A 23132-nucleotide genomic window follows, 5' to 3' on the forward strand; every position below is an offset into this window, starting at 1 on the left:
TTTTTTCTATAGGCATGGCTAGTTTCAAGGGCATGAAACCCGTGCAGTCACACAGGACTCATGCTCAGAAGAGCCCTACTTTTGGTTTAAGGCTCTACTATTGCTATCTTGGAATTATAAATAGTTTTTTATCAAGACATGTTGCGTTTTCATTTTACACTAGGCTTTGCAAATTATGTAGCCAGTTCTGTCTACAGACATATACAGATTATATATACATATATAATATATTTATAACATGTCATTAAAAATCCAAAATTCTTTGTAAATGTTCTTTTTAATACTTTCATAAAATTTCATCATATGGAAACTGTCATGTATTTAGTTATGTTTCTATTTTGGCACCTAGATCATATAACGTTTTATACTGTTATGATGAGGAACGTCTTTTCATATTATTTAAAAAATGTCTTTCTAATTATTTCCTTAAACTAACATCTGAGAAGTAAAACTAAAGGGATAATGGGATTTGAACATTTTTGGAACTTGGTATCTAAATCGCCAAATAGCTTTTCAGAAAGATCACTACTACCAGCAGAGTGTAAGAAACTCTCTCTTCATACCCTCAGCAGCAGAGTATTACAATTAAAAAGTATTTGGTAATTGAATAAGTTAAAATATTATCCAGTTAATTTCCATTTTTTTGACTACTAGTAAAGGAAGCTTTTAAAAAATATATTAGTCATTTTTATTTCTTCTTGGAATTGCCCAAGAATGCAAACTTCTCTATATGGTTTTTACGGCCCTTTGGGTCCTACCACTCTAGCTTTACCTTCCCATCCCTCTCCTCATCCCCCCCACCCACTCTTTTCTAATTTCCAGCCATACTGAATTTTATTTGGTTCCTAGAAATTTGTCATGCTTTCTCTTGCTTCTGGCCCTTTAAATATTCTGTATACTATTCTGGACATCTCTTCCTATATCTTTGTCTGGTTAACTTCTATTTGACCTTCAGTTCTCAGCTGAAACATTACTTTCTTTGAAAGCCTTCTCCGATCCCTAAATTAGGTGGGGTGCTCCCAAATCACCTTGCTCTTATTCTTTTTCTTTTTCTCCTTCTTTTTACTAATTTTTTTTTGCAATTTTAGATTTATAGAAGAGTTGCAAAGATAGTATAGAATTTCCATATACCCTTCGCCCAGCTTCCTCTAACGTTAACATGGTCACAGCTGTGACACATTTGTCAAAACTAAAACTGAACATAAATACGATACTATTACCCAAACTACAGACTTTATTTGGATTTCACTAACTCTTCCACTCATGTCAGTTTTCTGTTTCGGGATCCAGTCTAGGGTACTGTATTACATTTAGTCACGTCTCCTCCTTCTCCTGTACTTCTTATATTACAGTGCTTATTACATTTCATTCCAGCCGCCTCACCTTCTAGAATATAATCCCTGTGACAGCAGGGACTATGTACTTCTTACCATTGCATCCCTAGCTCTTCTAGTATCCATAGTAGGCAGGGGCTGCACATGACTGCATATAAGGCAGGGTTTTAAAAAAGAATCTCTTGGGGCACCTTGGGTGGCTTGGTTGTTTTAGTGTCTGACTCTTGATCTCAGCTCAGGTCTTGATCTCAGTGTTGTGAATTCAAACCTGGCATTGGGCTGCATGCCCAATGGAGATTTTCTTTCTTTTTTGAGAGATTAAAAAAAAAAATCTCGAAAAAGAGAGATCACCTTCCATTTAAGCTCTTACACAGTCTCTTATATTATGGTACATTTTCTCAATTGTTTTATTTAGAACAATAAAATAACATTCAAGGGACACATATTAGCCTGAAATGACCTCACTGACAGCCTGGATGCTTGTAGAAATCATCTGTTTGAATCAGTAAAAATGGAGGCAAAGACATTGAAAAATATTTAGTTATTTGCATTTTAGGGGTTGTGACCTCACAGTTGTAAGGGCTGGATGTCCTTATAAACAAGGCTTTTAAAAAGAGATGAGGGGAAACCAGGAGATGGAGACAGAAGGACAAAGGCTTATTATAAAATTCACTTTATTTTTATTATTTTTTAATTAAAATTTTGTTAGTTACCATACAGTGTAATATTGGTTCCTGGAGTAGAATTCAGTGATTCAACACTTACATACAACACCCAGTGCTCATCACAAGTGCCTTCCTTAATGCCAATCACCCATCTGGCCCATCCCCCACCCACCTCCTTCCATCAACCCTCAGTTTGTTCTCTATCTTTAAGAGTCACTTATGGCTTGTTTCCCTCTCTGCTTCCCCCCCTTCCCATATGTTCATCTATTTTCTTTCTTAAATTCCACGTATGAGTGAGATCTTATGGTATTTGTTTTTCTCTGATTGACTTATTTCACTTAGTACAATACACTCTAGCTCCATCCATGTCATTGCAAATGGCAAGATATCATTCATTTTGATGGCTGAATAATATTATATATATACACATGTGTATATATATATATATATATATATATATACATATATATATAATTTGAGGGTCATATATATATATATATTATTTGAACCCCCAGCCTACAAACTCAGCCCAAGCCTCAATTCCCTGACCATATCTATCCTTCAGACACATACTTTCAACATTCAATTGAGATTTTCTTTGTTTTTTAAGGTTTTATTTATTTATTTGTCAGAGAGAGAGCACAAGCAGGGAGAGCAGCAGGCTCCCCACTGAGCAAGGAGCCTGATGCGGGACTCGATCCCAGGACCCTGGGATCATGACCTGAGCTGAAGGCAGATGTTTAACCGAGTGAGCCATCCAGGCATCCCAATTGAGCTTTTCTTAATAGCCCTTGTTAGAGTTATAGTTGTAATTATAATCTCTATGAGGACAAGACCCTGGTCAATTTTTGCTTACTTTTGTATCTCTGACTTCTAGCAAAGTACCTGACATAGGTAATTTGTAAGCACCTGTAATTAGCTGGAAAGAAAAAATTAATGAGCCCTTTCAGCAAGAGTGAATTATCTACCTAGTGGGGTAATAGGGTAAACTTTAATATTTGTGCTTTTTGTTTCTGGGCACCCATGAGGAGTCCTGCCATCATGAGACTTGACCATCTCAGCTGGTTAAGACCATTCAGCTCTACAACTCTGAGATCAAATACATGTCCAGCTTAAGTGAAGTTTTATTTGGAGATCCTCATTTTTAATAGCATATTAGTCATCAATAACCGACATCGCTGTCTGAGTCTCCACCTAATTTCAACCTAATAATTACCACGCGGGAATTCTTCCCCAAGTTCTCCTGGCTGGGGTCCTTCTTCCGACCTCCCAAGTTCCTCCCCTAGTTAAGGACATTTCAGGTACCCCACTTGGAAATGAGGGCTCACTTTCCAGAATTTGTATCTGACATAGAGAAGGAACATAAAACTCTGTGCACCATGTACTTCATAAAATCTCCTTGGAGAATAAAGAGTCTCTTCTCTGTATCTTATTCAGTTCTGTAGCTTGTGACCCTTCTATACGCGTGAAGAGTAATTCGGAGTTACAGGAAGCTGTATCTCCGTTATATAGAAGGAGTTGCCAGATCTCCGTTCTGTGTACTTCATATAATCTGTTTGTGGAGAGAGCTGAGTTAACAGCGATTGTATCTCCCATGGATACAATGCTCTGTGCAGTGTGTCCTGCCTATAATCTGTATGGGGAAAGCGATAAGAAATTGTGTTTTGTGGTTGCCAGAAGGGGAGGAGTGGATGAAATAGGCGAAGGGGATTAAGAGGTACAAACTTCCAGGTCTGAAATAAATAAGTCACAGGGATGCAAAGTACAGCATAGGGAATATGATCAAAAATATTATAATCACTTTGTCTGGTGACAGATGTAACTACACTTATCATGGCAGAGCATTGTGTAATACATAGAATTTGTCAAATCACTGTTACACACCAGAAACTAACATAATAATGTATGTCAATTATACTTCAATTAAAAAATTAAATTAAAATGATGCATCAAAGTGTTAGAGGAAAAACAAAGGTTGTGTCTTGCACATAGAAGCCATGATGTTCTATATCCCCCAGGCTACTTCCAGAGTTCCAAGCCCATAGAATTCTTCATTCCCTAAATACTCCATTCACATCTTCTTTCTCTTTTTCCCTGAAGGTTCATAGCTGTCCTTTCAAAGCTCACGGAATTAAAAAGAAAACCTCCCTTCTTTATTTTTTCATAGTATTATCATCATCCAACATAATAAATATTTTATTTGTTCCTATAATTTATTGTCTGTTTCCCTTCCCCTCGCTAAAGTGTATGCTGCAAATTTTTGACTGGTTTCTTCATTGTTGATGGTCCTAGTGCTTAGAAAGGTGCTTAACACATAGTAGGTGCTTAATAAATATCTGCTGTTGGAATTAATATGCCTAATCTACAAAATAAAGAACACTTAAGATTAATTATATCTTGCATAGGGTTTAAAGTAATTCTTCACTTCAATTGCTGAGCAAAATTCTCAAAGTTAAAAAAAAACAACAACAACCCACTACTTTGGAAGAGAATGTAGACATGTGGAAGAAATGAGGTGCAGAATTAGGGAATTTAGACTGGAAATAACACCAAGGAGTGAGCACTTGGAGACAGGCTAGATATAGCTACATATCACACATGCGGCTGGAGCCTTTGTTGCTAGAAATAACTGCCCTGAATAATTTCTGGGAGTTTATGTCATCACTGCTCTGCTTGGCTCCACCTGCCCCCAAGTCTTGGCCACTTGGCTTGCTTCCTTGCCAGACAGATATTAAGAGATGATAGCAGAGGGGCTCCTCAGTTGGTTAGGTGTCCGCTTTTGGCTCAGGTCATGATCTCAGGGTCCTGGGATGGGGCCCCACGTCTGACTCCCTGCTCAGCAGGGAGCCTGCTTCTCCCTCTCCCTTTGCCCCTCCTCCCCTGCTCATTCTCTTTCTCTCTCTCTCAAATAAATAAATAAATAAATAGAGAGAAAAAAGAAACTTTTTTGAAAAAAGAGAGCCACGATAGCAGAGTCAAGTGCTTTATAGCCATGGGAATGGGGTGAAGCAAATTACCGGGGCTGAGGACTGGGTTTCCACAGCAGTTTTAGGAACCTGGTCCACCTGACTGGACCGATGCAGGCTCTAGCTTTCCCAGCAGCTTCTTGGAGAAGCCAGTTAGCACAACTCAGAAATGCATGGGAGAGGAATCTTTTGCCCTTCTTTTCTTCCCTCCAAAACAGATTGTTCTGAGACCCATACAACCTCTCCAGAGATGCCTCATATGAGCAAGCGACCAGCTTCAAGGTGCTGTGGCCCTTGCTCCCTTGTTCTTCCTTCCCTGAAAGTGTACTCATCACCCCTCTTCACACACCCCTAATACACAATAAAAATTAACTGTCTAAATGTTGTCTTAGGTTTTTTTCTAGAAAACCTGGGCTAAGACATAGAGGAGTTGTCACAATTCAGTTTTGGAAAAATTATGCAAAACATAGCCATACTTTTGAGCTCAAATTCTTCTCCTGTGTGCCTTACTGCAAAAAAGTATGTTTCTACTTCAAAATAGTTAAAATATTAACCTCTAGGAAAAATCAAATAACCACAAGGTAAAAAATTGGTGGAATCTCAAGTGAAGACTAAAAGACATGGAGATGAGACATTGCAGTCAGAAAAACCTGTCTAGAATTCATTTTCATTCATTGATTCATTCATTCAACAAAAAAGTATGAAGTACTAAACTAGGTGCTGGAGACACAATAGTGAACAAGACACATGGGTCCCACCCCAAGGAGCTTAAATACTACTGCAGGAGACAAATGACAAACAAATAAGAAATATTTAACATAATGTCAGATGGCAATAAATGATATGAAGAAAAACAAAGAGGAGGGGATAGAGAGTGATGAAATAGTTTTTAGGTAGCATGGTCAGGAAAGGCCTCTGTGAGGAAAACCTACGCAGATACCTGAGCAAAGTCAGAGAGGTATTCAAGGAACAGTCTACGGACTAGCAGCCAACCATGCACATGCATAAATGGTTAGATCAGCTTTGAGCTGAGAATAAATAAATAGAACAAGGGAAGGAGAAAAGTTTTTGCCTTTCTTTTTTTTTTTTTTATCTCAAAATCATCTAAGCATGAAGCTCTCCTAAATTCCTCTCGGTGGCTGGTTGTATTTTTAAAATTAACCAACTTAGCAGAAATTGAAGATACTTCTTCTTTCTTCGGTGTAAGGTTATTTCTAATCTTAGTGAGCCCCACACTTTGCCTGATATTACTGCTGTTTATTCATGCACCTCATATCCATGTAATATGGTATGTATTTTGAAAGCAAAGTCTATATATTTTCAGCATCACATTTCTTGGAATATCTAGCACAGTGTCTGTTACAGAGTAAGCAAATAATTATTTGCTGAATTAAAATTTTTATTTTTAATACTACAGGTAATTTTTGGACAGAATCATCTGACCCCTCAAATTTCCTAAATTACAAATAAGTGTTTAGTTTAGTCTCTTTGAAACTATATTTACGCATGCACTGATTTTTATTTTTTATTTTTAGAAAGTGCTGGCGCATGTGCGTGCGTGGGCAGTGGAAGGGGTGCAGGGGAGAGAGGGAGAAGGAGAGAGAAGCAGCCTCTATGCCCAGCACAGAGCCCACAGGGATTGATTCCTCAACTGAGATCATGGCCTGAGCCAAAATCAAGAGTTGGGAGCTCAACCAAATGAACCACCCAGGTACCCCTGCACACACTGATTTTTAAAAAAATAAAGTATCTCATCTTGGACGAGTTTACCTAACCTCTCTGAGCCTTAGTGTAGAGCAAGAAGGAATAACAATTCTTATTTGACAGTACTTGTTGGTGTGAGAATTTTTAAAAAGACATAGTACAGGGCCAGACACCTGGTAGTATTTAATTGTTGGTCATTTAATCAAGAAATTAGAAATTTTCAAAGTTGATGTAAAACCAGGTTATCTGATCATACAAGAATGTGCTAGTTATCTGTTAACAGCATGTGTCATTAGTTATTTCCCATGAAGAAACCATGATATTATCACAAGGTTTTTTCTTTAATCAGGTTTGTTGAGATAATTTACATGCAACAAAATTAATCAATTATTAATCTATAATCTTTGATGAATGCATATGGTTGTATAATCAACTCCACAATCAATATGTAGACTATTAACATCACTGTAAAAAAGTTCTCGTATGGTCCCTTTGCATCCAGTTCCATCCTTCCACCCCCAGACCTAGCAACCACTGGTTTGTTTTCTACGAAAGATACTTTTTATTTATTAAGTGAATATTTATGAAGGCCTTCTATTTGGAAGCCCTTGAGTTGGATACTTCATAGAATACAAAGATAAGACATGAAGTTTGTGTCCTTAAATAGCTTAAAATCTAGACTAGTTTTATATAATTTTGAGATTACTTGGTACAAATAATATGGGACTGAATTTCAATATGAATTATGCCTACTAATGAGGAATAAGAAGAAAAAGTATTGCAAACGATTCCCTAAATTTTAGTACACCGAGCAAAGTAATGTACCTTTATGAATGCCACTAATTATGATTTCTTTTAAAAGGCACAAATTTATGATTGCGTGATGTTCCAGATAATTATTAAAAAGTAAACTATTTTTAAAAGCAAGCAACATAGGGGTGCCTGGGTGGCTCAGTCATTAAGCGTCTGCCTTCGGCTCAGGGCGTGATCCTGGCGTTCTGGGATCGAGCCCCGCATCAGGCTCCTCCGCTGGGAACCTGCTTCTTCCTCTCCCACTCCCCCTGCTTGTGTTCCCTCTCTCGCCGGCTGTCTCTCTCTCTCTGTCAAATAAATAAATAAAATCTTAAAAAAAAAAAAAAAGCAAGCAACATACATACAGGAAAAAAGTGCAGAAATCAGCTTGATCTTTCCAGGTTATTTAATCAACTTAGACCAGCTTTCTGACCAATACAGTAAAAAGACAACGTCCTAAATAAAGCCTTTTGGTTTAGATAGAATAATTATGTCTTTGGAAGAAAGAAAGAGATAAGAGAATGATGCCCTGCAAAGGCTCACATAGAATTTGGGGGATAAGTAGTGAGAAAATGGATGGCACATTAAAATTCATGAGGAGATGCCATTTAAGTTCCATGAATAACAAAGCGATTATTATGCAGGATCAGGTTTTTCTTTCATCATTACAGAATGACACAAAATCATTATTGTGATCTGCCATGTGTTTTTCCTTTGTTATCAGATGCCGGGACAAGCCTATTAAACGTTTTGTGTTACCCAGGGGAATGGTCACAGGGGTGAGTAATGGTGGTCTTGGTGCACGTGGCTTTCTATGGTTCTGATTGTTAAGTGTATTTAGACCAAAGGAAAGGAACAAATTAAAAAGAAGGGCAGAATGGCTGGGTGGGCATTTTCTTGTGGTTACAAAGAACTGAGTCTATTCTTAACCTTACTGCGTCTTGCTTCATGCTTTACTCTTGCCAATTCCAGAATAGACAAAGCTGGTATTTGCATTTGGAGCTTCCTTGGTCAATAAAATGGGGACTACAGTTCATTTCAAAGGGTGTAATACATGCGAATTGAGAAAGGGCGTAACATCAGGAGAAAAAACAATCTGGAAAAATACTCCTACAAACATTCATATAGTGGGGTCAAAAATTTACCCACACTGTAATTCCAATATGCAAAGAATATATTGCACTTTATTTTCTTCAATGAACATAATTTTCCTTGCAAGCTTCCATCGTGTGAGCAAACAAACGGACAAGCAAAAACCCCCTAAATTTTAGCTTGTCAATTGTCAGTACTGAATAATACATTTTCTTTTTTAGTTTCAATTGTCAGTACTGAATAATACATTTTCTTTTGGGTAGGTGCAAAATCTCCCACACCTCTTCCTCCTTATCCTTGCTTCTCTTCAAAATACTGTCTGGCTGTATTGAAGGATTTGTGATCTCATGGTGTCAGGGAGAGAAGAGGCCTCAGACTCCTGTGGGGTCTCAGGATGCAAATTTGTCCTTGTGGCAGAATGGCATCTCTGGACTGCTGGCCGTTGAGGGCCCCTTTGAGATGCGGCAGGTCTTACCTGGCCTTCAGGGAGTGTGCTGGTATCATCCCTGGGTCTGCGGTTTCGGCCATTCTCTCTAAACACTGCAGCTTCTTAGCTTCCATGAGACACTTCCCCATTTCTGCGCTTTCTCACCAGCATGCTCCTGGGAGGCCACACAGAAGCCAGGTCCACTGCTTCCAGCCAACGCATCCATGCACGTCTCTCTGTGACTACTGAGCAATCACGGTAGCGGATGTTGCACCAAGTCAGATAGAAGCAGGGCAGGATGCATTGTCTCTTCCGCTTTCTCCTGGTGCTCTTTAACTTATCTCCCTCCTCTAGAAAGTTGCCCTAGGGAAGAACACTTAAGTCACATGGCTCTAACTCTTCTTTTCCCTTTCAGGCTCACCCTCTACCCTCTACCTTTTCTTTCTAAATAGGCTTTCTCCAATTCCTCTGCTTCACTAGGAGGTGGGCACTATATGGCTCCATCTTAATGGCAGACAGGGCATCTTTTTTATGGCATCTGTGAAAGACACTATTAGGAGTGGATCCTGATAGGATAGGGTAAGTTGTCTTCACCTGCAAGACAGCTGGGAACTGGGGTTTACAGAATACTGTTCTAGCTTCTTTTCGAGGGAGCATTAAATGCTCCCTTATTATATATTGCCATGGTGCTCAAAAATTATGACCATCTAGGACAGAAAAATGAAATTTGTGATTTCATATTTTAGGCTGCTCATTAGTTAGGCTTTTTATGAAAGCAGAATTTCAAAATGACTTTCAAAAAAAATTCCTATTTGAAGCTTGAGATGGGTTACGTTGAGGAAGAGTGCATTCCAATTTTTATTTGGAGGACTTTGATTCCGTTTCTTTTTTATTTGGCCTTGTCCTTTCTTCTCTGTCTTCTCAAGCATCAGAGAAAGATTAATCTAATATTCCCACTGACAAAAGACCCACATTGCCTTGAACCTATGGATAGTGAGAAAAACCAAAAGATGGAAACAACAAAGCTCGCAGAAGAGATGTATACCTTTTATATGCCTTTATTTCTCTCCTTTCTTTAAAAAACACCAAACATTGGCAAAGGAAGTGTTTTGGATGCATCATACGGAAAGAAATTGTCTTGGATCTCAAGGGTCTTCTACCTTCAACTTTTCTACAAGCAATTAAAGGGTCGTAGAGATAACCAGGAAGACATGGTATGGTATAGTGCCTTTCCTGTAAGCTGTGTTTATAGTTGGTGTGGAAAGACAATTTTGTAGTCTCCTTCAATGTCCTCATACCCAGTGAAAATATGTAACTATTTATTTGCACAAATAAGCTTAATTACCTACATTTTTCTGTGAGACAATGTTTTGGGAGTTTTTAATGTAGAGTCAATATTTCAGATATATAGAAAAGTATAGAAAATAGGGGCGCCTGGGTGGCACAGTCGTTAAGCGTCTGCCTTCGGCTCAGGGCGTGATCCCGGAATCCTGGGATCGAGCCCCACGTCAGGCTCCTCTCCTGGGAGCCTGCTTCTTCCTCTCCCACTCCCCCTGCTTGTGTTCCCTCTCTCGCTGGCTGTCTCTCTCTGTCAAATAAATAAATAAAATCTTAAAAAAAAGAGGGGCGCCTGGGTGCGGCACAGCAGTAAGGTGCTGCCTTCGGCTCAGGGCAGATCCCAGCGTCTGGGATTCAACTATATCAGGCTCCTCTGGTTGAGCCTGCTCTTCCTTCCCACTCCCCTCCTGCTTGTGTTCCCTCTCTCGCTGGCTGTCTCTATCTCTGTCGAATAAATAAATAAAATCTTAAAAAAAAAAAACTAAAAAAAAAAAAGTATAGAAAATAATGTGGTAATCATCTATGTATCCAACAGCAAATCTTAACATGTTGCCATATTGTTTCAGATTCTTTTAAAAGAAACACAAATTACAAATGTATTTGAAACAACCCTCCATCATACCTTTCCTACTTACCATAGGTAACCAGTATCCAGAAGTTAGTATGTATCCCATATTTCTATAATTTTACTATGTAGGTATGTGCCTATAAGCAATGCTATTATTTTTTGTGTTTAAATTTTTATTTAAATGATATTATGCTGTAGGTATACTTTTGCAGCTTTACTAATACAGTAGAATTTATTTCTACTATCTTATTTTGTGTTTCCCATTTACCATGCTTTTTCTTTACTTTCTTTTCTATACTTTCTTGCCTTCTATTGAGTTATTGAGTGTATCTCTCATCTCAACTGCCTTGGATGTTATATTAATATGTATTAGTATTTTAAAATATTAACTTTTATTTATTATGGGATTAAAAGGAGTTTCTCTGGTAAACAGTTGTGGTTTCAGGTTTATTTACAGAAAGCTTTATGTGACACAGAAAAAGTATCAGAAAACAAAAATTGCTATTTCCTTATAGGCTTATACAATTTTAAAATTGGTCTTTTCTTCATTATAATTATAGATAGCCTTTAAACATTTTTTTATTGGTTTTATCCATTTTCCTTGGACACTTTCTCTTTGTTGAGAAGTTCATGGTTGTCAAGTATATTTTCTTTCTTTTTTTTTTAAGATTTAATTTATTTATCTCAGAGAGACAGAGAAAATGGGGGGGGGGGAGAGGGGCAGAGACAGGGTCCTGGCTCTATTTCAGGACCCTGAGATCACAAACTGAGCTAAAGGCCAACATTTAACCAACTGAGCCACCTAGGTGCCCCTAGTATATTTTCTTCATAGTGGTAAAATCAACAACTTACTTTGCTTCTCTTTTACATTTAGGAAAACAATATACAATTTCATTTTATTTATTCAATGTTTACCTTTAAATTTATAGCATGCACATTCAACTGGGTCTAAGATATTGTCAGCCTCTTTTGAAAAATGCACAATATTAGAAGATTCATCCTCCCATTTTTTCTATTATAATATTTTGGTTTCACCTTTTCAAAAATCCTCTCATCCTAGAAGTATTTATCATTATTGCTTTTTAACTCTCAACATTAATTTAGATTTACCAGTATTTTTACTAAGTTGCCTGGTCACAATTCGTACTTATGGAAAATCCTTTTTCCTGGGTTCAATTTCCCTCATCTTGAAGAACACACGTGAGTATATTTTAGGCAACGATTTATTACTAGTAAACTATTTTAGTATTTGTCTGTAATATCTTGATTTCGGTCTCGCTCTTGAATGACAGTTTGAGTATGGACTTCTTGATTATTTTCCATTAACAATGTAGTGATGCCTACTATTCTATTGTCTTTTCTCCTCAATTTTTGTTGATGAGAAATCTGCTGGTAATGTATTATTGTTCCTTAGTAGGTAATCTTTTTTATTTAGTTGCTTTTAAGATTTTCTTTCTTTCTATTGTGTTCTGTGTTTCACTTTGTTTAGGTGTATATGATTATTATTTTTTCCTTTATAGGGCTCAGAGATTCTCTACTCAAATATTACTTTTTTCCTACTCTGTCTATTCCATCACTCTGGAACTCCATTTAAACATATAGTGGGCCTTTTTATTCTATTCTCCATATCTCTTATTTTCTTTTTCATATTTCCCTTCTCTTCATAGTTAAGTGCACATTCTAGGTGATTCCCTCAGCTTTGTCTCCTACTTCATTACTTTCTCTTCATTTGTTTAAACTCCATTGAGTTTTTAATTTCAATGAATACTTTTTTATTTTTGAATGTTTAATTTTATCATTTTTTCTATCTTTCTGTTTATTTTTATAATGTTCTCTTGTTTCATTATGGTTTCTATTCTTTTATCTTTTTAATATTTTAAAACACTTATCTTATGTCTCCTTAGGATTTTCCTATCATTTCTCGTTCTTGGGGTGCAGTTTTCCTGTTTGCTGGGTTCCTGATCTCTCTAATGATGGTTTATTTCTTCATGTGATGTGCACTTTTTGTTGTTGTGAACACATCTTCAGTAGCGTATGCTAACTCTATGGAAATTATATTGCACTCCGAAAGTATCCTCACAAGAGACTGTCCCCACATAACAGTTTTTAATTTTCCTGCAGATTTGCATTTCCTATCTGTTTCTAATGTCTAGGGATTTCTTTTTCTTATGTTTTATCCAGCATATATAATTTTTTGTTGCATAAGGCAAGACTGGACCACTCAGATTTGATTCACCAGTTTGCTGAAAGTCCCATGTAGTGAAAAAGTTGAATTTTCTGTCTAATTTACAATTGAATGAAGAAACATAGCTAATTTAATGTAAAGCAAAAATTATGTGTAAGTGTAAATTCTTAGAATTATCAACTAAAATGTCAGCATTTTAGTAATCCTTAGATTACTAAATTAGATTTGTTTCTTTTGTCTAGATTATGTTTCCTTCGTGTGTGTGTGTATTTACTTTGTGATGAGATGTGTAAACCCAGTGGCACTGGATAAAGCTTGGCAGTATTTTGTAAGAATTGGGTTTAATTTTGCTTAGTCAAATTTCATGTACTAGATGGAAAAGCACTGAAAATGAAATTTTAGATAAAATCCTACTATTGCAGCAAATATCCACATTTAATAAGTAGGAATAAAGCTAGTGACACATTTCATAAGGGGGCCACACACCGTTGGCAGAAAGAGCAATGGCCTGGAGATTTGGAACGCTGTACCCTAGGCTTTGCTCTGCCTCTTTCTAGTTGTATGACTTTGGGCAACTCACTGAAGATCTTTGAGTCTCAGTTTCCTCATCTCTAAAAAAGGGGGGCTGGAGTTTAAAATTCCATAATTCTAGACAGTGCAGAGATAGATAGTGTCATTTGAAAATGCCTTGAAATTCTACCATTGCCAAATAAAATAAAATAAGAGGTAGAGGAACCTTGACACAAATTGCTCTTTTTAAAATAGAGTGTAATATTTGGAAAATAAAGTGAAAAAAAGGGGTGGCTCAGTCAGCTGGGCTTCTGCCTTTGGCTCAGGTCATGATATCAGGGGCCTGGGATCGAGCCCCACCTCCCCTGCTTCTCCCTCTCCCTCTGCCTCTCCCCTGGCTTGTGCTCTCTCGCTCTTTCTCTCTCTGCCAAATAAATAAATACAATCTTAAAAAAAAAGAACTTCTCTTTGGATGACACAATTAAGAAAATTAAAAGACAAGCCATAGACTAGGCCAAAATATTTGGCAAAGCACATATCTGACACAGGACCTGAATCCAGAATCTATTAAGTAACTCTCAAAACTAAATACTGAGAAAATAAGCAACCCTTCCCTCTCTCACACAAGTTGACAGAAGACTTGAATAGACACTTCTTCAAAGATACATGGACTACAAGTAAATACATAAAATGATGGTCAACATCATTGCCATATGGATATTCAGATTAAAAGCATAATGACATACCACTACTACCTATTTGAATGGGCAAAACAAAACAAACAAAAAACCTGATAATACCAAGTCCTAGGAAAGGTGTAGGGCAACTGGAATTCTCAGACATGGCTGGTAAAAGTGCAAAATTCTCCAGTCCCTTTGGAAAAACAGTTTTGCAGTTTTTTATAAACATAAATTTATCATTTAACCCAGCAATTCCACTTCTAGATATATACCCAAGAGAAATGAAAATGTACAGTCATTCAAAAACCTCTATGCCAATGTTTGTAGTGACTTCATGCATGATCACCAAAAACTGGAAACCACATAGATGTCCCTTAACTAATGAATTGATAAATTGTGGAATACTACTCAGACAAAAAGGATTGAACTATTGATGTACAGTACAACTACATTCAACCCTAGATGAAACTCAAGGTAATTATGCTGAATGAAAGAAAAAGCCAGACTTAAAAAGAACACATACTATATAAGTCCACTCATATGACATTTTGGAAGAAGCAAAACTATAGAGACAGAAAACAAATCAGTGGTTGCCAGGGCCTAGAGGTGAAGAAGAGCGTTGACCACAAAGGAGCACAAGGAAATGTGTTAAAATGATGAAGTGTTTTATATCTTTATGATAGCAATGGTTACAAACCATATGCACTTGTCAAAATTCATAAAGCTCACAACTATACACTAAAAAAAAGGGGTGAGTTTTACCATTTGGGAATTATGCCTCTGTAAGTCTGACTACTATCAAAAGATGTATAAAAATGCTGATCACAGATTTTAATGTTAATACTTAAAAGTAGAAGCTCCTTTTAGGGGGACCTCACTGGCTCAGGTGGAGGAGTATGTGACTTTTGATCTTGGGGTCATGAGTTTGAGCCCTACTTTGGGTGAGAGACTACTTAAAATAAATAAATAAACTTAAAAAAGTATAATCTGGGGCGTCTGGGTGGTGCAATTGTTAAGTGTCTGCTTTCGGCTCAGGGCGTGATCCCAGCATTCTGGGATCGAGCCCCGCATCAGGCTCCTCCGCTATGAGCCTGCTTCTTCCTCTCCCACTCCCCCTGCTTGTGTTCCCTCTCTCGCTGGCTGTCTCTATCTGTGTTAAATAAATAAATAAAATCTTAAAAAAAAAAAAAGAAAAAAGCATAAGACTTTTAATCTTGGGATTGTGAGTTTGAGCCCCAAGATGGGTATAGAGATTAGTTAAAAATAGGATCTTAAAAAAACTAAATATATACAGATTTTAATATAATAATATAATATAATGTTAGTAAGTAACCAAGGTTAGTAATTTTTTACCTTTTTTCACTTTTTGATTTTATGAGTTAAATGTCAATGAAAAAATTGTTTTTCAGAGAAATACTACTGTTTCATTTTTCTTTCAAATAATATTGATTCTAAAGTTTCAAATAAACCCAGCTTGCCACCTTCAGGCAAGTGAAAGATTTACAGAGACTATGACTGGAGATAGAATATTAATTTTGTAGATTTCTCAATAATCCTAATTAATCATATCTTGATCACTCCATTATTTGTGCCTTTGTGAGATTTCCTCTAACTAGGATCCCTTCCTGGCATTTACTGGAATATTCCCAACTTTCAAATCTCAGTTCAAAGGCCACTAACTCCAAGAAGCCTTCCCTGATTATTCTAGCTAGTTTTTCCTCTTCTAAATATTTTATCTCCTTGAACACATGTAATGTCATTGAAGGTAGGGATCATGTCTTACACATATTTTTATGTCTCTGTATGGCTATTAAAAAGGATACATGTAAGAGTTGTGTATTCTGATGTTTGCTGAATGAATACATGAATGAATGAATAGGAAGTTAGAGTAATCATTGAGCCTTCTTTTGAAAAAGACATTATTTTACTAATAGAATAATGGAATTCTACACTTTTATTCAAGATTATATGCATACGTGTAAAGCATCAATTTTCATTGACAATGATTAGAAGTGTCTCAATCCTTATCGATCTCTCAAATTATATTACTGACGAATGATTTAATGACTGCTTGGTGAGGGGCTCTGTGATACTAACTCAGATCTTAATATCTGGGCACCAGAAACATGAGATTAAAAAGAGAAGAAAGTGTGATGATTTCTCTTTTAATTTTTTTTATATGAGATTGACTTAGACCTCTGAATACTTTTTTTTTTTAAGATTTTAAAAACAAATTTATTTACTTGAGAGGGAGAGAGAGAAAGAGCAAGCATGAGTGGGGAGCTCAGGAGGGGCAGAAAGAGAGGGACAAGCAGACTCCCCACTGAGCAGGGAGCCTGATGTGGGGCTTGATCCCAGGACCTGGAGATCATGACCTGAGCTGAAGGCAGACGCTTAACAGACTGAGCTACCCAGGTGCCCCCCTCTTTTTAAAGATTTTGTTTATTTACGAGAGAGAGAGAGAAAGAAAGAAAGAGCGAGAGAGAAGGTGCACAAGCAGGGGGAGGGGCACAGGGAGAAGCAGACTCCTGGCTGAGCAGGGAGAAGTGTGATGATTTCTTTCACCTTGGACTGAAAGGTGGATACCTCCCTAAGTTCTATGATATGACTATCTATCATTTTCCTCCAAATCTACAAATTGCTAACATCTTACAGGCATGTTAATAGAATATGTAACAGTGGCATGGGGTCTACCACCACAACACTCATAGAAAAATTCCCAATTGTTTCTGTCTAGTTCTACCTAGTATAGGGAGTGAGGTTCTTTTTTATACTTCCATTCCCTCCAGAATGTACAATGTATCAAGACTGCTAAACAACAAACTGGTCGTAGGTTTTGTTTTTTGATTTTTTTTTGTGGTGCCTCTCAGTTACATTTATTCATGCTACAAAGGAAACAACATGTCTACAAGCGTACAAGTCTTCCCATCTAACAGAGTTTGCTGAGATTTACAGCCAGACTGTTGTTCCATCTGATGTGTACTCCAAGTAAAGCTCATTAATGACCTGAAGCAGGTGCAGGACTTGAAGCTTTCAAAGCTTTACTTGTTTTATCAGCAATCCTGATTTTATAAATGATGAAGCCCATCAACCCCATTCCTACCCAAATATCCTCGTAAACTTGCATATAATAGGACCTCATGGGCACCCAAAAATTTTTAACAAGGCTTTGGAGCATCTCGGCACAGGACCCCTGGCTCGAACCTGCATGGCCAATGACTTGGAAAGGTCACCTTGACTGATTGATTGATGGCTTTTTTTTTTTTAAGATTTTATTTATTTATTTGACAGAGAGAGACAGCCAGCGAGAGAGGGAACACAAGCAGGGGGAGTGGGAGAGGAAGAAGCAGGCTCATAGCAGAGGAGCCTGATGTCGGGCTCGATCCCACAACGCCGGGATTACGCCCTGAGCCGAAGGCAGACGCCTAACTGCTGTGCCACCCAGGCGCCCCTGATTGATGGCTTTTAAAGATTATTTATTTATTTATTTGAGAGAGAAAGAGAGAGAGACAGTGTGTGTGTGCACGTGAGGGTGGAGCTGCAGAAGGAGAGGGACAAGCGGACTCCCCATTGAGCAGGGAGCCCGATGTGGGGCTCGATCCCAGATCCCAGGACCCCGAGGTCATGACCTGAGCCCAAGGCAGAAGCTTAACCGACTGAGCCACCCAGGTGCCCCTCACCTTGATTTGCTTTTAAGGGAGGAGGGTTCCACATTTGAGGATGGTTCATCTTCTTGAATGCCTTCCATTAGAACTTTCAAGCCTTTTTCTCTTGCTCACTTTGAGGGCTCTATTCCTTCTATTATTTCTCCTTTCTCATTACACTCTTCTTTCTCTCTTCCGTCTTGCTAGGTCCAGTCCTAGCAGTCTTGAGAGAAAAAATAACAATTCTTCATGCTCAGGAGGCTCTGGTCTTGGCCCTTAGGTCAGCAGTGTCTTTGGATCTTTATTTCTGCTCTGGTGAGGGCTGGAGAGGAAGAAAGGCCCTTGGTTTATAAGTAAGAGAGAAATAGGGAAGGAAAATACAGAGAAACAATCAGATTCATATTTGGGAATATAAATCTGCCACAAATGCAGATTTATAATACTACCTTAACTAAAAGTTTGTTCTGTCTCTTCCAACCCTAGATCCTTTCTCAAAATGTGAACTCACTTTTTCTCCTTCATCAGTACCTCCGTGTTTCAACTCTCCTAAACACACCTTCTAATTGTACCTCAATGATTTCATTGACCAGGTCTCTTTAAAATCATCATATATACACTGTAGCAGTGGCATCTTGTTCTGGCTATTCTTTTCTTTCCCTTTCATTTACCTTAGTTGATTCTAACCAAACATCTCCAAATGCATTAAGCATATTTTCAATTTGCTCTCTTATTCTCTTCTCACCCACTTACAGTCTGGCGTCTTTCTGCCTCTCTTTACCAAGACAACTATTGTTTTGGTCAAATTCATGAATGAAAAAAAAAACGCATGTACTTTGACACCATTTCTCACTCTCTTTTGACTTCCTGTTGTAGATTAGCTTTCTACATATCACCACTGGTCTGGTGTTTATAACTTTCTGGATTTTATTGTATTAACATCTTTGATAAATTTTCTTATGCTCCAGTAATTTCTTTTAAGTTGTAACATTGATTCTATAGTGTCCTTTCTTTCCTGAAGATGATTTTAAAATCCTATTCCATTTTCATAAGTCTCTAATATTGAGCCTCCTTCCTTTCTTTTGGATGCTCAGAGACAAATTGCTTGGATTCAAAAACATGTTGAAAGACTACCTATGAAACAGCAGCAGAGTGCAATTAATACTTCTCACACTTCTTCAAATATCACATCTTTCAGGTTTTTCTTGTGATCCAAAGATAACAGGAAATCGATTCAATGTTGCTTGCAACACTAAAATTTCTTCTTAGATTCAACCCATTTCCTCCCCTATTTTTACTGTCTATTTGTATCTTGTTTGCCATTGTAATTTGTAAACTCACTGGGCAGGAAATGATTGTTGATCTTTTAATTTGGAGTAGCCTGGAGCAAATGGCTATTAATGGTAACATGTTTCAAATGTCCTTGGTTTTAAAATCAACAATGTTAAACCTCTGAGTTTTTCACTTTTACTTTTCTTCATTCTCAGTTTGAGGGGTTATTTCTGGATACCCTTATTAGGTGATTCTCAATCAAGAATGGAGCCATTCTACAATAGTTGACTTGCAAACATTGAAAGAAAATATGTTAGGCACCAAGATTTAGATAATTTAGATAATTCCATCTCCCATTACAGTATAGTGGTTGTTCATGTGGCAAATCCTGGTCCTACTGCCTCTCTGTTTTGTTGTCTTGAGCAAGGATGTGAGCCTTGACTCTCTCATGTGAAAATTAGGTGTAATAATAGCCTATCTCCCTGAGTTTTTGTGAGGAATAAATGAAAAAATTCATATTAAATGTTTGAATATTAAGTGCTCAGTAAATGTTAGCTATCATTGGTCTGAAATGATTGTTCATTTTCTTATAATGTGACTTCGAAAGAGCCACCATGTACTAAAATACCTTGGCCAGTACTAACCAATACTTTGCCTGTACTACAAATATATTTTAGCTTTTTTTTGGTTTGTTTTCCTGATTTGTAATATTTTGAATTTCTAACAGAATCCAGAAGGTTGGGAGATTCCTTTAATGGATGAGAGAAAGCTGAGATGTACTCCTATTGCCAGGTTTATTCCTGTAGCTCCCAGGTTTTGGAGATACAGAGCTGTTAGCTGCATATCATTTGGTATCATTCAAAACCCAATAAACTTATATTTTAGGAGATGTTAATCAGTCCCACGTAAAAGCAGTTGGTACATTTTTAATGAGCACAGAAAAATCTTGGAGTCCAATGACCTCTTTTGAAGCCTGATCAGATAGGAGCATACTGGCCTTTAGTTAATGGTAAAGGGACAACTTTGAGTTGTCTTCTTTGACACTGTTGGTTAATTCTAATAGTGGGGATGGTCGAAAGCCCAATAAACAGTCTTCTAGCATTGATTTTGTTACAATTGACATTTACAAAATTGGAAGGTTCTACAACAATGAGATCTGCCCCCCAAAGTACCTTTTCTGAAAAAGTCGCCCCACCTCTGTTGCATTTGTTTAACTTTTCTGCTGTTGTGGTTTCCTAGAAATCCATACCCATCAAGTGAGCTTAATTCCTCTGAAGATCAATAATTCACTCACCATCCGAAAAATTCAACAAGTATTGATGGCCCATTCTGAATCACTTTGCTGGGCTGAGTGTACCGTGGTTTTCTAAGTTTCTGTTCTAGTTAGTTAGGGGAAAGGGGAGTAAAATAAATTGAAATGGAGGGCCCCATGGTGGAAATGAACAGCGTGTGGGACGTAAGCTTTGGACAGAACTCGAAGTTCGGCTCTGCAACTCAGTAGTTCTGAAATGAACAGGTCATTTCAGAATTAGCAAGGTGAGAATGTGTTGCGGAACGATGCACTCTAGGAAGGTTCCAGCTCCTGGCAAAGGGTCACATCACGTTAGGTGTGTGAAGGCAGGACAGGGTTACAGTAGCTTAGAAAAGAGGTGTCACTTGGCTCTCCTGCGCACAAGAGAAGTAGGAAGGGGTCCTTCCGACCTCTCCCCCAGGCGCAGCGCACACCTGCACAAGAGAGGAAACCCTCCGGGATGGGCCCTCGGCTGGTGGCCCTGCCGGGTCGCGCGGGGCGGGGAAGAGCTTTCCGGCGGCCGCGCGCCACGTCACCTAACAGTTCCCCCTCCCCTCGTTCCAAGTCGCACGCGCGGAAGTAAACACCTCGACGTCATCAGGGCGCGTCTTCGTCTTTCCCCTCCCATCTCCCCAGATCGGTGGACGTGCTCACCTCCGCTCCGGGCCAGGTCTATGTCCCGGTTTCCCGCCGTCGCGGGCAGGGCGCCAAGGCGGCAGGAGGAGGGTGAGCGGTCAATAGACCTTCAGGAAGAGCGGCCTTCGGCTGTTTCCATCGCTGATAGAGGTGCGGTCCGCGGGACGTTGCGGAGGCCAGCGGGAGTTTCGGCATGGGGGTTTTGGGGGGATAAAAGTGCGCCTTTGGCGGGCAGAGAAAAGTGGAGAGGAGACCGCAGCGTTCTCCTCGCCCTCCAAGCCAGAGGCGAACTTTGCGTCCAATGAGCACTTTGGTCTAGAGGGGGGCGGTCCCAGATCCAAGTTGGGTGAAAACCTTGCTGGGGGACAAAAAAGTGAACCCCAACGCCTAGACCCGTTCTCCTCTTAAAGAGGCTTATAAAGCCTTTGTTCTCTATCCATCCATCCCCCCCCCCCCCCCCCCACCTCGTCGGGCCGCCAGCCTGCCTTTGGGTATGGTATGAAGGGAGCCAGTTTCCAGGAGCCAGTTTCCATGGTTACCCACCACTTGGCCTTCTGGGATATCAGTCACTCTGAACAGGGACCTAACTTGAACCATGAATCAGAACAAACACAGGTGGCTTTTTTTTTTTTTTTTTTTTTTTTAATTCAGCTGAGAGTTTCCTGCTGTGTTCTAGCTTTTGGTCTGTTATTTAATAAAATTGGGTTTTGCGCTTCTGTATAGGTATGCTTGCAAATACATGCCTTGTGCCAGGCTTAGTTTGTCAAGTACTCTGAGTCATGCATTAGCAAATCCTCATGTTGTTAGATTTTACTAAAAAGTTGTTCTAGGCTTGTAAACCCTCGCATACAAATCGGACATAGATGATTTACCTGAGAAGTCATGGATCGATCCCTTCCCGCCCTAAAATTCTATTGTCTTTATTCAGTTCTGGGAAATTGAGTCAAAGATATCTTTACAGTCCTTTTAATTGCACAATTGTTTTTCTGTTATTACAGAAGAGAAAGGATGCACATCACAGGAGGGAGGAACTACTCCAACTTTTCCTATTCAAAAACAAAGAAAAAAGCTTATTCAAGCTGTGAGGGAGAATTCATTCCTTATTGTTACTGGAAATACAGGAAGTGGTAAAACAACTCAACTCCCAAAATATCTTTATGAAGCAGGTAATTTTATTCGGGGATGATATTGGGAGTATTTAAAAATATATTCTCTTATAAGCTAATAGGACTTCTGTATTGCACAAATACCCACCATTTGTTCTGCAGTCCCAGTTCTTCTCTTGGCACATCCTCCCTACATCTTCCCTGCTTTTTTATGGTCTTATTTCATATTCAGGCATTAATTCAGATGATGATTTTTCCATTTTTAATTACCATAATAATCTCAATTATAGGTTGGTATTGATTCTCTGCTATAGAATGAGGTAATTTGCAGTAGACTGTTAACCATTGGGTATTGAAATAATTTACAGGAATATAGTGATATCTATTGCTGACATTAGTATTTCTTGGTTCTTTTCCCAGAGTATTATCAGGTAAATATTTATTCCCTGACTTCATAACCCAAGCCAGCTAACAAATTACCCTTAAAGTGTCTTTTCCTTCAGTATGGTAAAACTTAATATCATAAGGTTGGTATGGAGTGAAATTATATTGGATGATACTCATATAAAAAATAAAAATTTCTTAGCTGGTATTAACTTATTCTAATGCAACAAATCTAATGTGCCATTTATTAAGACATACCGCTATTTTACATACTATAGAAAAAATACATACTACATACATACTAAAGAAAAAAATACCATCAACTGTAAGACACATCTATCTTTCAGAGATACTAAAATGGTAGAAAATGAATCTGTGAAAAGCGGTATATTTAAACTTTTGTGACAAAAGTAAATCTTTAGGAAGTCTGTGAAATTTTATGGATTCCTAAGAATTAAACATCTTTGGCTTACTCTTTAAAGTAAATCTTCAGACTGAAATTGGGGGGAAAACCTAATTAAAATACGTATATTTTGAATGG

General features: G+C 38.2%; 2 protein-coding genes across 2 annotated transcripts in view; one reads left to right on the forward strand and one right to left on the reverse strand.

The window, feature by feature from the left end:
- Positions 1–17126: 17126 nt before the first annotated feature.
- On the reverse strand, positions 17127–17488 carry LOC103667337 (ATP synthase subunit ATP5MPL, mitochondrial-like). The gene has a single exon (XM_040639900.1). It carries the CDS (start codon positions 17437–17439, stop codon positions 17260–17262), a length of 180 nt encoding a protein of 59 aa, XP_040495834.1. The 5' UTR covers positions 17440–17488; the 3' UTR covers positions 17127–17259.
- Positions 17489–21074: 3586 nt separating this feature from the next.
- DHX40 (DEAH-box helicase 40) overlaps positions 21075–23132 on the forward strand; it is a 46823-nt gene continuing 44765 nt past the window's right edge. Inside the window, exons 1-2 of the mRNA XM_008695479.2 lie at positions 21075–21251; positions 22100–22267. Of these exons, the coding sequence (XP_008693701.2) occupies positions 21140–21251; positions 22100–22267 (280 nt within the window). The 5' untranslated portion in view covers positions 21075–21139. The remainder of the gene's footprint in view (positions 21252–22099; positions 22268–23132) is intronic.

The sequence above is a fragment of the Ursus maritimus genome, unplaced genomic scaffold, assembly GCF_017311325.1.
Source record: "Ursus maritimus isolate PB19 unplaced genomic scaffold, ASM1731132v1 scaffold_24, whole genome shotgun sequence".
In the NCBI taxonomy this organism is placed as follows: Eukaryota; Metazoa; Chordata; class Mammalia; order Carnivora; family Ursidae; genus Ursus; species Ursus maritimus.

Bases quoted from the DNA above. Each gene is read 5' to 3' on its own strand.
- LOC103667337 (XM_040639900.1), bottom strand. From the start codon at position 17,439: ATGCTCCAAAGCCTTGTTAAAAATTTTTGGGTGCCCATGAGGTCCTAT.